Genomic DNA, 13,565 nt, shown 5'->3' with positions numbered 1-13,565 from the left:
CCATTTTGAGCACTGCATTTCATTTATATAAAAATGGAAAATGGAAATTGAGCTGCTCTCTTTTTGACAATTCAAAAATATGCTGTTTAATCTTCTTTAAAATTTTTGAAACTGTTATTCTAATTCCATGTCTGTAGAACTGCTGAACTAATTCATGTCTCCCTCATTTAGTTTGATCAAGCAGCTGATGCTGAATTTGCCTGGATTGCAGAAACAGAAAAGAAACTGATGTCTCTGGGTGATATTAGGCTTGAGCAAGACCAGACCACTGCTCAGCTGCAAGTTCAAAAGGTAAAAGAAATGCATTTCCAACTGTCATGTTAATTATTGGCCGGCACACTCTCCATCTAGAAAATGTACTGGCACGATTTAATTTTCAGTCCATCATAATTAATGCACTTCAGAACCAGTTTTTGCTCCAAATACTTTTTTTAAGAAAAAAAAATATCATTCTAACCAGTTTTTATTGTGTTTCAAGGCTTTTACCATGGAGATTTTAAGGCACAAAGATACTATAGATGAACTTGTTAAATCTGGGGATAAGATTATGAAAACATGCACTGAAGAAGAGAAACAGATGATGAAGGTAAAGTTCCTTGAATTGCAGCTACAGTAGTAGATATACAGACAATGTATAAGTAGAAGGATTCCTATAGTGGGTGTTTTTAAATACTAATGAAGGAGCATTAATGACAGTCACTTCCTGTCTGAGGATTGTAATGCTAGAGGAAATGCTGTTCCATATTGCTCTCCTTCCTTCAGGATGTTGAAAGAACAAATGCTGTGTACTTGCTTCTTTGCTTGACACCAATTTGGAGCCCCATTTATCATCCTCATCCATAGTAAATAGTATTTTAGCCTATAGATGTTTGAGTGAAGAGGTGTTAGTCAACTGGGTTGATGTGTGGAATCTGGCAGTTTATCTTCTGAGTTCCTTTGGGTCAGTGATGCTCTGGGCATGAACATTTCTGTGCCGAATTCAACAGCTCTGCACTGCAGTATAAATCTTTACTTTCATTTCTGCTGTAGATTTCCATGTAGATTTCCATGTAGACCTTGCGTGCCAAGATTATTCCATCTGTCACAGCCCATGAAAAGCATTCTTATGACTTTGTGTATTACACACACAGAGAACCCAATGTCAGGGCAGCAAACATGTTGAGATGGATTTTTCTTGTTGGTGTTTAGAAAGGATTAATTGGGGGTTGGGATTTTTTGCTGAATTATGGTGTGGCTGGATATATTGTGTAGATTGTTATTCGAATCCATGAAAAACAATGCTTCAGTAATTGTGTTCTGCTACAGGATCTCTGAATAAATTTGATTTGCTCTTAAGTGAATTTAAAATAGACGAGATGTTCTATCTATGAAACTGTAGTCATATGGCAGAGAAGTTTTGTGTGAATCTCTACTAAATATTTTTATTTGTCAAAAATACTGTATGTTCTGCCCTCTGGATAGCATCTCTATACTTAATTTACATGCAAGACATAACAAATGAAAGGATGTCTTGTTCTGCCAAAATAAAAAAAAAACAAAAAACAAACTTCTTCACATTCAATGTCTTGCTTATATGTAGTTTTTCCAAGGCTAGGATTTATGTCCATTGTCACATAAAGTATTTCATAAACATGATAATATGGGCAGTTTTCCACAGGAGAAATACAGATAATATAGCTAGTTGATGCTTTCATTTATTATCACGTTCCTAAATACATTAAATTTGTAATGTATAAGCCTTATAGTTCTATCACTATTATCTGTTATTAATGGTAATACATTCTCATTAAGTAATGTATGCTAACCTGGAAATTAATGTTTTGTGGTTTCTGTTGCAAGTTTGTGAATGACAGTCATAAAAGCATATCCTATTATCGTGCCAGAGTGGAAAAGAAAACTCCACCAAAAAAACCACCAAACTAAACATCCCAACAGATTCTGTGTTTTGTTCATCTTGCTTTGATTCAGAATTGCTCTGGAAAACTTAGTTTCTGCCAAGTATCATTGAACAAAAGTGTTCTGCATTAAGGAAGTTGGGCTAAGGTCTACAGTCTGATCATTTGCAGCTTGACTAAAAGCTCTATGAATAAAATGTTATTTGTAAATATCAGTATTGTTAAATGTATTGTAATTATTTTGCAAGTACTCTGGCAAATTCTGATCTCCCTTGTTGATTCTGTCCACCCTAAACAGCAATACTGTAGAAACATCAAAACTGAAATTTTGTTCACTGTGAATTGGTGCTACAATTATCAAAGAATGGTTGGAAATGAAGGTAAGAGACACATGAAAAAAACATGGTTTTTAAAAATTAATATTATTTTACAGAAAAAAATTGAAAGCCTCTTACAGAAATATGATGCAGTCGGTCAAATGAACTCAGAGAGAAACCTCCAGCTGGAACGGGCTCAGTCCCTGGTAAACCAGTTCTGGGAGACTTATGAAGAGCTTTGGCCATGGTTAACTGAGACAGAAATGATCATCTCTCAGCTTCCTGCTCCAGCCCTTGAATATGAAACATTAAAGCAACAACAAGAAGAACATAGGGTAAGCATTTTGCCAGTTTTGAAAAAGAAAGTGTTAAAAACCAGGAAGTATTTTGCTTAGAACTGTGGAGTACTCTGCAAAATTCTTAAAACTGGAAGAGATACTCTTCTGTTGAAAGGAAAAAAAAATAAAGATAACAATGCAGAGTATATACATTTTCAGTCATGTCTCTACAACTCTGTTTACCAAACTCTGCATGTAAGCAAAGTCTCTGGGGAAGGCAGCAAATGATGTGTAAGCATAAAAGAGGGCTAAAGGGTATTAATTGCCATTGTACTGAGAGAACTAGATACATAAAAGGTTTTAGTTAAGAAGTATATTTAGAAGTACGTATTAATGTCAGTATTGGAACAAAAGAGCAAGAACACATAGGGGATGTTGGAGCAAGAAACTAAAGGAGGGTACATTCTGTGTAGAGATATGGACATATTCTGGTATTATGTGTGTATAAAAAGTTTGGCTTTTGTTTTGTTGGTAACATTGAAACTAAACTTAGCTAAGGAGGATAAATGGTGAAAGAGCCAAGAATTGATTGCTTGGGTACCAATCCCATAGTAATTTATCATGTCAAAAATGTTTGTTGTGTAATAATTAAAAGAAATAATTGCTTACCATAGCATCACAAAATACAGGTGACAGTGTTGTAGACTGCATGGGTTCTTTTAGATGGATATATAATCAGTTTGGATAAAAATTGAGGTGTTTCAGGTGACTGCTAGTACCACATGGAATCAGATGTATCCCACTGAGGTTAGAAATCTGCATGTTTTGGCCTCTGATGCAAAACCTGTATGGCCACTGGAGATACCTGTTCCTCCCTGATAAGCATGGAGTAACTAGTGGGTTGTTTTTTTGGTTTTTTTGGTTTTTTTTTTTTTTTTTAGCTGCCTCAATTAAGTGACTCAAGTAAGATAGCATGAACCCTGGCTTCAAAGTCTTGTTTACTTTGAGACCAGCTAATGAAATGTGCCACTCTTATGTACTGGTAAACACCAGGTTCACTCATTTGTCTTCCTGTTATGTCCAGAATGAACAAACATGTTCTGTTAAGACTAGGTATATAACATAAGCTTTACAAGCTACCTTGATTAGTCACCATGAACCATATCATGCTTGCTTTACTTGCAAGATTGTTCCTCATGTACTTTAATCATGCTGTTTCTATGAGGAGCCTTTCAGATGAGGTTCTGTTTTTGCATTTTCCCCAGGCTATGCCATTAGTTGAGATTTGTTTGTTAAATAGAAGTTTAATGCCAGGCACTTTTAACACGTAATCTGCTCTGAAACGCTTGTTTACTACAATTGTTTACCCAATAGTAGATCATGGAGAAGACCAAATCATTTGTTGCTCTATTAAGAAGAAGAAGAAGAAAAAAAAGGTAGTTCTCAATGTGAATAAGGACCTAATGTTTCTATTCTGATGTATTTACTGATGACTATCTTTTTTCCAAGCTGTGGAATTCATGGAGTTGATTCTTTGTGAGAAACATGCAGTTAGTTTTGTTTGAAATGAGCTGTTGGCAGAGTATTAGCATAAGGGTTAGACCCAGAAATGTGCACTCTTGTGGCCTTATGTCATGTCTTCGTGCTCAAAAGTAAACTACACAAAATTATTTTCTAAAAATTTTCAAACTGTTCTTATAATCTCCTTTTGCTCCTCTAAGCTAATCAACATTATTTTTCTTGTGGCAAGGTGTACAAATTAAGTTACATTCAAAGTAAGTAGTTAGAGTTGGGGTGGTTATTTTCATTTCTGTTTTGTCATTGAGGAATTGAAGGATTGTGTCACTGTCTTCCCAGTCTCCACAACGTCTCCTCTTCTGGGGAGGAACAAGGAAGAAAGCCAGCATCTGGATTCCATTTTAAGGGAAGGACCGTAGTTGAAGAGAGGAGAGCTTATTTACACTGAGGCTGATAAAGGCTCTTTTTTGGGTGTTCATTAATTTAAACAGACTCTCAGCTGGGAGGAGCAGTGCATGTGCCTCTCATGTTCCTGCACTGGAGCTATTGGATAGAAACACACGGAGTTCACAGCACTGAGAGAGACAGGGTCTCACAAGACTGGGACTTTTTTGAAAGGAAAGGGATGAGAAATTAAATTAAATGAGGGAAGGATGGGGCTACTCACGCCAAAAAAACCCTTTGGCTTTTGTCAGTTCTATGGGTGGAAGCAAAAAAGCTGAAATCCTTAGACAACTTGGAAGACACCTTGTGACATTTCACTTCCACAAGCCCCTGCACAGTCTTCAGCACAGTTTTCATTTCTGGGGTGGATGATGAGAAGGAATAGACAGCTGAGATCAAAAATAATTCACTTACTTGTTAAATGTTGTCTAAGTTGAATAATAGTGCTGTTATAAAGACAGGTCTTGTGGCCAGAAGGGGAGACAGATAAACAATGTTGATAGGTCTCTACTGATCACCCTTGCTTGTCCTTTTGGCCTTTTCACTCTTTGCTTTGACCTTCCCCTATGCTAGTTTCCTCCTTCTTAAATCAAGGATAATTTAAATTGATTTTCTTGCAATGCTGGTACCTCTTTCTGTGATGTTCTTCAATGAAAGGCTTTGCAGCAAGTGACCAGTATCAACATGAAAAGTATATTTATGGTGGTGTTACACCCATGTCTGGAATATCGTTGCCCTTTCTGTCATTATAGGTACTGAATATGATGGGCAGTGTCTGTTGTTAGCATCATATGCATAATTAGCATCTTATATTCTCCCTGTAATCATATGTCCTACCAGAGTGTTCCTAGTGTGTCTCCAGTTCTACTGTTTTATGCCCGGATAGTTCTGTGTTGGAATGGGAATGATCACTGGCAAAGCAGTCATTAACTTTTATTTCTGCTTTACATTAAGATGAAAGGTATTTGTTTGGAATTTCTTTCCAGCTGGATGTGTTGGAAGTGTGGACAGTTGTAATGTGGTGGTGCAAGCGTAAGAAACTGATAAGTTGTTTCGTTTGTTATAGCAACTGCGTGAGCTGATTGCTGAGCACAAGCCTCATATAGATAAGATGAACAAAACTGGGCCTCAGTTGCTGGAGCTGAGCCCAGGAGAAGGCTTTTCTATCCAAGAGAAATATGTGGCAGCTGACACCCTTTACAGTAAAATTAAGGAAGATGTCAAAAAGCGAGCGCTGGCACTGGATGAAGCCATTTCTCAGTGTACCCAGGTATCAGTTAAGGTTTAAAGTATAATTGGGTTCATTCAATGGAAAAATACACATTGTCATCTTGCATGGATATATCAAGGCTAAACTACTGTTTCATCTGGATTTTTCAACCTAATGGTCTGTGAATGTTCATGTCACTGCTAATAGTATTCATTTTTCTAAATCTCGAGGGGTTATAATTTTATATATTGGTTAGCATCATGACTTTGCAATCACTGAAAAATGTTACAGCTGCTTAATTCTGAAGTAAAAAAAAATCTAGTGCTCTAAAAATGTGGGGTTTTATTTTCACTTTCATTTTCTCTTACTGGTTTGTTACTAGCTGATGCTTCGTTTGTAAACAAATGTCACTTTTCATGAGTTAACTTGGGTATAGTTATTCCTGGGAATTAGCAGCTGTGGTTAACAGAGTTAGCAGTGGAGCTGGTGGGTAGTTTAGCAGTGGTAGTGGCATTGCCTCTTCGCTGCAGTCTCCTAAGAACTTAATATAAGTTGCTGAAACTGTTACAGGAAAATATTACCAAGGAAACTCAGACTTAACAAAGTGTCTTCAGCATAAAATTCAGGTCAAGTTCACAAAAGCTGCATGTTCTAGTTTCATCAGCCTATTAAATGAACTTCAGTAGAGTATTGTCAAATGCCATGTTCTAGCAACAGTAAAATATTGGGTTGATTGTCATTAAATTCACACAGAAATTATTTTCCTCGATCCCAGATTCGGAAAAGAAATCAGTAAAACTTTGTAAATAAACCCGTACAAAAAACTGAATAAAATACTGCATTCTATACTGCTAGTTTTATAGGAAATTCCCCTTTTTTACTCTGTTCACTGGAAATTCAGTGTTATATTCTGCTTAGGTCTTAAATACTAAATAAAGAAATATGCCTTGAAGACCTTACCAATTCTACATTCTAAGTAATTTTTGTCATGTCGTTATGATTAATGTCATATTCCTAGCCCCTGCAGCTGAGTTTAAGAATGTGAGGCAAAACTAAATGACATCAGATATCATCCTGCTTTTGAACTGGTTATAGATACTATATGTTATATATATAAATATTTAATGTATAAACTTTCAGTCATTCTAAACACCTTCCTTATTCACACCTCTGAAATATGCATGATTATTTAGATCCTCCTTTTTTCTTTGTCATAAATGTTTAGTCCTCCCCATATGTGGAGCTGCCAATTTGAAAATCAAGATATTTACTTAGTATTAGAGTCCCTGTTTTGTGCGTGATAGACATCAACATGTACTAGCTAAGTACAGAAAGCAAGAATTAGAAATGCATTCTTTGCTGACACCTAGAATATAATCAGATGTTGAGAAATTACTGAGTTATTTATGCAGTACTTTATGGTTCATTTTATATACCTAAATGTATGTGCAGATGGCAAAGCAAAACATTCTAGTGCCCACAGAATGTAATTTCATATAATCTTTTTTTATGAAGATATGTGAATATATATTGTCAGATCTCTGTACTATGATGTCTATGTCAATGTCTAGACAGTCCTTGAGGAGTAATTATTTAACTCTTCAGGTTTGAAATTACATTAAATTGCACTGTGTATCAAAGGAAGGACAAAATATATGAAGCTAGAATGAGAGGTTGTTATGACTTGCATTTTCTTCCTTTTAAGTTCTAAAACACTTTGTCTTATTTGTTAAAGTTGACTACAAGGAAGCCCACTGAATGCACTGACAACTTTAAAATGTACTGTGTCCTAAAATCAGACCCAAATATTGCCAAATTAATTTCAGTTTTTATCACTTTTGTAAGTTTTTGTTGCCACAATCAGTTTCTCAGAAGTCTTGAATGTGGGAATGCAACTACTTTTCTTTCATGACACATTCTGTTGGCTTGATATTCACACTTCTAACAAAAACAGAGGCCCATAAAGTTAGTCGCACAGATTTGAAGTGGGTTGTATGGCGGGAAAAAATAGTTATATTTATATTGCCTTTGTATATTCCTTTGAATGGAAAGGTTGTAGCTATTTGTTCATATGAACCAATCTTGTTTTGTTGTGTTCTTTCTAGCATCTTTTTCAAGTGTTGTCAGGAATGCTTTTTGTAGATCCTGGAGAGTCAACCACAATTTATCAATTTCTTTCATTTGAAAGGGGAATGGTAGTGTGAGATATTCAGGAATCCAAAAGCACATAATAAAGGCTAACTTTGGAGTTACCCCAAGGGCTGAACGACTTTGACACAGCTGCAGTTGAGATTCTGAGCACCTACTTGGGCTCAGTCAAACATGCAAGGATATAGCACACACGGTTGTGTGCTTTTAGTTGCAGAAAGTAACATACCTTTACTGCACTAGGGAGCACCACCTGGCCATTAACAAATGCCTATTTGCATCACCTTACATATAAAGCCTTAATTGGAGGGCAGTGTGTTGGTCCTAACAGGAAAATGTGTGTTTTTAATAGTAAAGTACATACCTTTCTAAAATCATGAAGTCAGAAACCCATGGTTCTCTAAAGCTACAAACTATATGAGTTTAATGGGCCTAAATGTAAGTGGATTCTGCCATACGTATCGTATCCTCAGAGGGAGGATGAACCTGAACTTTACAAAATTCTTGAATTTGAAAGAACCTACCATTTTGCTGGGTTATTCTTTAAATTTAGATATTAAAAGAGCCGAGAGCAAAGTATTGCAATTTGTACATACATACTGGATAGAGATGTAAAGTACCTTTTTCCAAGATAATCTCAGATGCCTTTTTTTAAATTATAATTTATCTACCATTTCCTTCTTCCCTGTACCACCCTCCTAGTTTCATGACAAGATAGATCCAACTCTTGAGAGTCTGAAGCGCATTGTTGAACGTCTGAGGCAGCCACCATCGATCTCAGCAGAGGTTGAGAAGATAAAAGAGCAGATCAGCGAAAATAAGAATGTGTTGGTGGATCTAGAAAAACTTCAGCCAGTGTATGAGACACTTAAACAGAGAGGGGAGGAAATGATTGCTCGCTCAGAAGGTGCTGATAAGGATATGTCTGCTAAAGGTAATAGACTGAGAAAACTTTCACGTAGTGGAAATGCAGTAAGCTGCGGCATATAAGATTCTTCATTTCTGATGACCTCTAATCTGGAGAATGTTGTCCTGGAGAAGCTGCTTAGATTTATAAAAGCAAAGCATTCATTTAAAATAATTCATCATGGATATGACCCTTATTTTATTTTTAAAGGCCATTGTGTTTGTTTCCACTTAACATTATAAGGAGTTCTGCAAAGAAATATTTTAGAGTCTAAACTTTTAAATGCACACATATGTTTCTGCTGTAGAACTGTAGAGAGATTTATGACCAAGAATTGTTTGCCAAGGTAGTAATCTAGCTCCTTTGTTGTTTAGCTGTTCAAGATAAACTAGACCAAATGGTCCTAATTTGGGAAGAGATCCAGACCTTGACTGAAGAAAGAGAGGCCAAACTGTTGGATGTAATGGAACTAGCTGAAAAGTTTTGGTGTGATCATATGGCTCTTGTAGCTACTATTAAAGATACTCAGGACTTCATTCGAGAACTGGAGGGACCTGGAGTTGACCCATCTGTAGTCAAGCAGCAGCAAGAAGCTGCAGAGGTCAGTAGAAAGTACTTTCTTGACTTTATGGTATGCAGAGGAGAATGTATTATTTTGTAGAAACTAAGAGGGACAATTGTGTAGAAATTTACAATAATGGTATCTCAAGAGTCTACAGTTAATAGCATCTATCAGGGCTTAATTGCAATGAGCATGCAACATGTGCTTGTAATTACATTTCCTTATTTGTTTGTAAATATGTATATAATGACCATCTCACTGAGACTTTTAAAAGTTATACATGCTTGAGATTCCTTGAGTAGTATGTAACATCTAAATGAAGGGTGGACAAATGTATTATGCTGTGTGTATTATCTTCTAAGCCTGTAATTATTTATACTGATAGTTAAATGTTTGAAGGTTGAATGATAACCTCTGACAAAGAAGACACTCTGATTAAAGAAATCTAATTTAAAACTTCCTGTTTATTTTTTCCATCTCATGCAAAATGGGATCATAAACCATTGCTACAATTTAGACTGATGTCAGCTGATTTCATCTGACACTGCAAAGGCATGCTTATTTTCTAAGCATCCAGTTGCAAGTCCAAGTGACTTGAAAGAAAAGAAAGGTGGAATCCTACTGTGTTCTATCTTGAAAGCAAATTGTACATAAGTTATTAAATTTAGTATTAGCAGTGTTGGCTTTTTTTCTCTTGGTAGGCTGCTAAAGAGGAAATTGATGGACTACAAGAAGAACTAGAAGCAGTTGTGAGCCTTGGCTCTGAGCTGAGAGCTGCTTGTGGAGAGCCTGACAAACCTATTGTCAACAAGAGTATAGATGAGGTATGGGAAATGCAGATGCTTAGGTCTGCTTACTTGCTCAGCTGGAATTGGTATATTCCCCATGACCCCAACAAGTTTTGAAAATTAAACTTTTGTCGCAAAAGTGAGACACCACCGAAGCCTTTGTGGTAAAGTAAGATTTAACTTTTGAGTGAATGAATATTAGATTAGATTAGAATATACACACTGTTGTATTTCATCAATTTATGGTTTGACCTTTTGTAAAAGAGATATTTTTTTAAAATACCCACTGATTAATGTTGTAGGTGACTATTTCTTGCAAAAGTAATGCTAGAATAAATTTTGGATATATGTTGTTCATGCCAAGTGAGACTTCTTAACTGAGACTATCCTATTTGGATGACCAAAAAGTACTTTTTATTTCTGCAGTGATCAGCAATGTATGATTCTTTCAAGCTATTTTTATTATGGTGATGCAACTCCAAATGATTTAGTAGTATTTCCTCTATTAGCTGTAATATTTCTGTTAATAAAAAATAATTACTCAGTATTGAAGTTTACAACTTTTGTAATCGAGAAACTACTGAATTCTGAAAGAAACTAGTTATGAAGTGACAGGGAGGACAAGAGTGTTAATATGGAATAAATGTGAACTAATCACACTTAGTTTATTTGTATTATTGATCATTGAAGAATTAGTGGATGCATATCGTAAAAAAAAGATTTTTTCCTGTTGGAGTAAATTGTGCTTACTTGCAGCTGAATTCTGCCTGGGATGCATTAAACAAAACATGGAAAGAACGTGTGGATAAACTTGGGGAAGCTATGCAGGCAGCTGTTCAATACCAAGATGGACTACAGGTACGATGATGTGACCTATCTAACCCAGCCTTGAGTCAATGGGATTTAATGTGGTTGTAGTAAAAAGTGTCATGCGATTAGGTAGGTGACATGTTGGTTATAGTGATTATTTTCTTCAGGATTTTTGTAGGGTTGGTTTGTTGGGATTTTTTTGCATTAGAGAACATGTCTGTTGGGTTGTTTTCTTCATGTCCATATACTGCACTGTGTTTAGATTCAAAATTAATGTCTCCTTGTTTGTTGATAAGAATAGAGGTTTTTTGGCACCACACATTCGTGGTAGTTCTGCTCACATTTCCTTGTGATAGTCGAGGCAGGTTAAAGTTACGACACATCTTTGTGGACTGGAAGGAATAGAGTACAGGTCTGTATACTCACTTGCTGATAGTTCTTTTGAGTGGAAGATGGTTAAAACACTTGAATTTTACTCCACCTTATAAGTGAAATGTTTGAGTATTGCTTGGAAAAAGTTATTACCATAATGTTGCTAAATCATTATACTTATTCTTAGTATAATTTATCCTATCACAATACTTTAGAAGATGATTCCCTTTTTAAATCTATAGGCAAATATTCCAACAGTTTTACTATATTTTGTACACTGTGCTTCCTAGAACTGATGGAGCTTAAAAAAAAGAAGAGGGGTTGTACTTTAGATGACCTTTAAAGGTCTCTTCCAACCAATCCTTTGAAACTATCATCTTTTCTTTGTATGTGCTGTTGGGTTTTTTGTAGCTGTTTGTTCGTTTGGTTTGGTTTGGTTTGTTTGTTTTTCTTGGTGGAATTACTGTCTTCCCTGGTTCATTAAATCTTTAAAACTGGAATTTCATACTGAGGGCAGTTACTTCTGTATTTGGTGCAGATCAAGCAGCAGACCACTCCTTAATAATAATGCAACATGCCTGTTTTGCAGTGCACCATCACTGTGGATTTTTCATCCTGTTTTCCTGTGTTCCTACTGTGCAGAGATTGATTAGACAATTAGAATCATCACGGCTTGGTTTAAGTGCTTGCTGTTTCCTCTAGCTGTACATCCTACAAGCTTGGTACTTTGAGAAAGAACTGTATTTAAGTGCTGTCTTACACTCATTTCAGTAGACAATATGAAAATATTATGGACAGATTAACTGCCTCACCCTCTTGAGGACATTGGGCATAGTTTTCCTTTTCTCAGAGAGCCATGTAGCAGTAGGCAGCTCCAAAAAGTTATCCTAAGCATTTCTCCTTGATGGTATCTCCACAGATAATAGACAGGAGGAAAAGGGCCTAGTTGGAAGTGTGTTTTCCCTTGTGCAGTTACTCAGATTGATACAGGTATTCTTAATCCATGTAGAATATTCCTGAGGTTCTGCATTGTATCAGGAGCAAAAGAAATACCCACAAAGCATCAGAACTGGGGAGACATAATTGATTTTTTATTATTTATCTTTTTAAAGTCACTGCATTATCCTCTAGAGATTCTAGCTCACCTATGGTCCTTCACTGCTTGGTATGTACTGAATGGTATCTCCATGTTCCCTATGCAAATAGCTTTCTTCAGAAGAAGTTTGTTTGTAATGCTCGTTTAAGGTGTGTTATCCACCGCCTTCCATTTTCACTCAACAACTGTAGAACAGTTTGTCCTGTATTTACCTTTTGGGGATTCATAAAAATTGCAGATTTTACATAAGAAGTAGATTGCTATTCAGCATGAATAATTCTGGAAGAATCTTGCAGCTAGTAGAAGTCCAGTCTTGCAGAATTTACACTCCTGCAATTGTTACATGGATATTTGTTCTATTGTATTACAAACAAACTGAGGTTTTGCTGGGAAAATGATTTTTTTTTTTTTTGAAAGAACACAGCAATACCCTCTCTGGAAAAAAGAGAAATTCTGACATTTTACTTAATACAGCTTTCAAAAAAAACTTCATTTCTCTGCTCACACTCTGCTCATACTGTAATTTTCAGGCATTATTTGACTGGGTAGACATTGCTGGCAGCAAGTTAGCATCTATGTCCCCAGTTGGAACAGATCTGGAGACAGTGAAGCAGCAAACAGAGGAACTTAAGGTATGAACTAGCAATTTATTTCCTTTATATTTCCATTTGTATGTGTTTTTCTGTGCTGTTTAGTATTTTTTGAGAGTCAAATGCAATTTTCATTTTCAATTTTTAGTAAAGAAGAATTTGCATGAAAATTTTAAAATATTTCATTGCAAACTTTAAACATTTTAAAATGCACTTAATTTAAAAATCTATTCCAGATTTTGGCGAGACTACGTTTTCCTTTTTCTGATAGCCCAAAAATATTTGTAATATTATTCATTCTCTTTCAGAAGCTATGAAGTTATTATGTGCAGGATTCTTCTGCTGTGACCATTTTTGTTTTCTGGTTTCTAATGTGAACAATTTTTTTGAGGCTCTGAGAGAAAGCCTCTAAAGCTTTGCTTCTGCCATTAGAGCCTTCATGTAAATACTCACACAGATCATGACATTCCTAATACATGAGTAAGGTGAAAACCAAAGTTCCAGTCTAACTTAGAAACCTGCCTGCATGGATATGTACTTGTGACTGAATATGCACCTGATGTTGGGATGCTGTTCTGGATATTTAAAAAGCAGAGCTACGTGATGATCAGTGAAGGTTCTTGGATTTGT

At 35.9% G+C, this 13,565-nt stretch overlaps 1 protein-coding gene across 5 annotated transcripts in view; it reads left to right on the top strand.

Annotated features, from left to right (window-relative positions):
* Positions 1 to 13,565, top strand: part of DST (dystonin) — a 286,945-nt gene that overhangs the window by 235,251 nt on the left and 38,129 nt on the right. For all 5 annotated transcript variants that reach the window (XM_062489748.1, XM_062489751.1, XM_062489750.1 and 2 more), the window contains 9 exons: positions 172 to 291; positions 479 to 586; positions 2,329 to 2,547; positions 5,519 to 5,722; positions 8,513 to 8,744; positions 9,092 to 9,318; positions 9,981 to 10,103; positions 10,824 to 10,925; positions 12,876 to 12,977. In XM_062489748.1, the coding sequence (XP_062345732.1) occupies positions 172 to 291; positions 479 to 586; positions 2,329 to 2,547; positions 5,519 to 5,722; positions 8,513 to 8,744; positions 9,092 to 9,318; positions 9,981 to 10,103; positions 10,824 to 10,925; positions 12,876 to 12,977 (1,437 nt within the window). The remainder of the gene's footprint in view (positions 1 to 171; positions 292 to 478; positions 587 to 2,328; positions 2,548 to 5,518; positions 5,723 to 8,512; positions 8,745 to 9,091; positions 9,319 to 9,980; positions 10,104 to 10,823; positions 10,926 to 12,875; positions 12,978 to 13,565) is intronic.

Source organism: Cinclus cinclus, chromosome 3, assembly GCF_963662255.1.
Source record: "Cinclus cinclus chromosome 3, bCinCin1.1, whole genome shotgun sequence".
Lineage (NCBI taxonomy): Eukaryota > Metazoa > Chordata > Aves > Passeriformes > Cinclidae > Cinclus > Cinclus cinclus.
The sequence above is the reverse complement of the archived record's forward strand: the minus strand, read 5'-3'. Positions and strand labels throughout refer to the sequence as shown.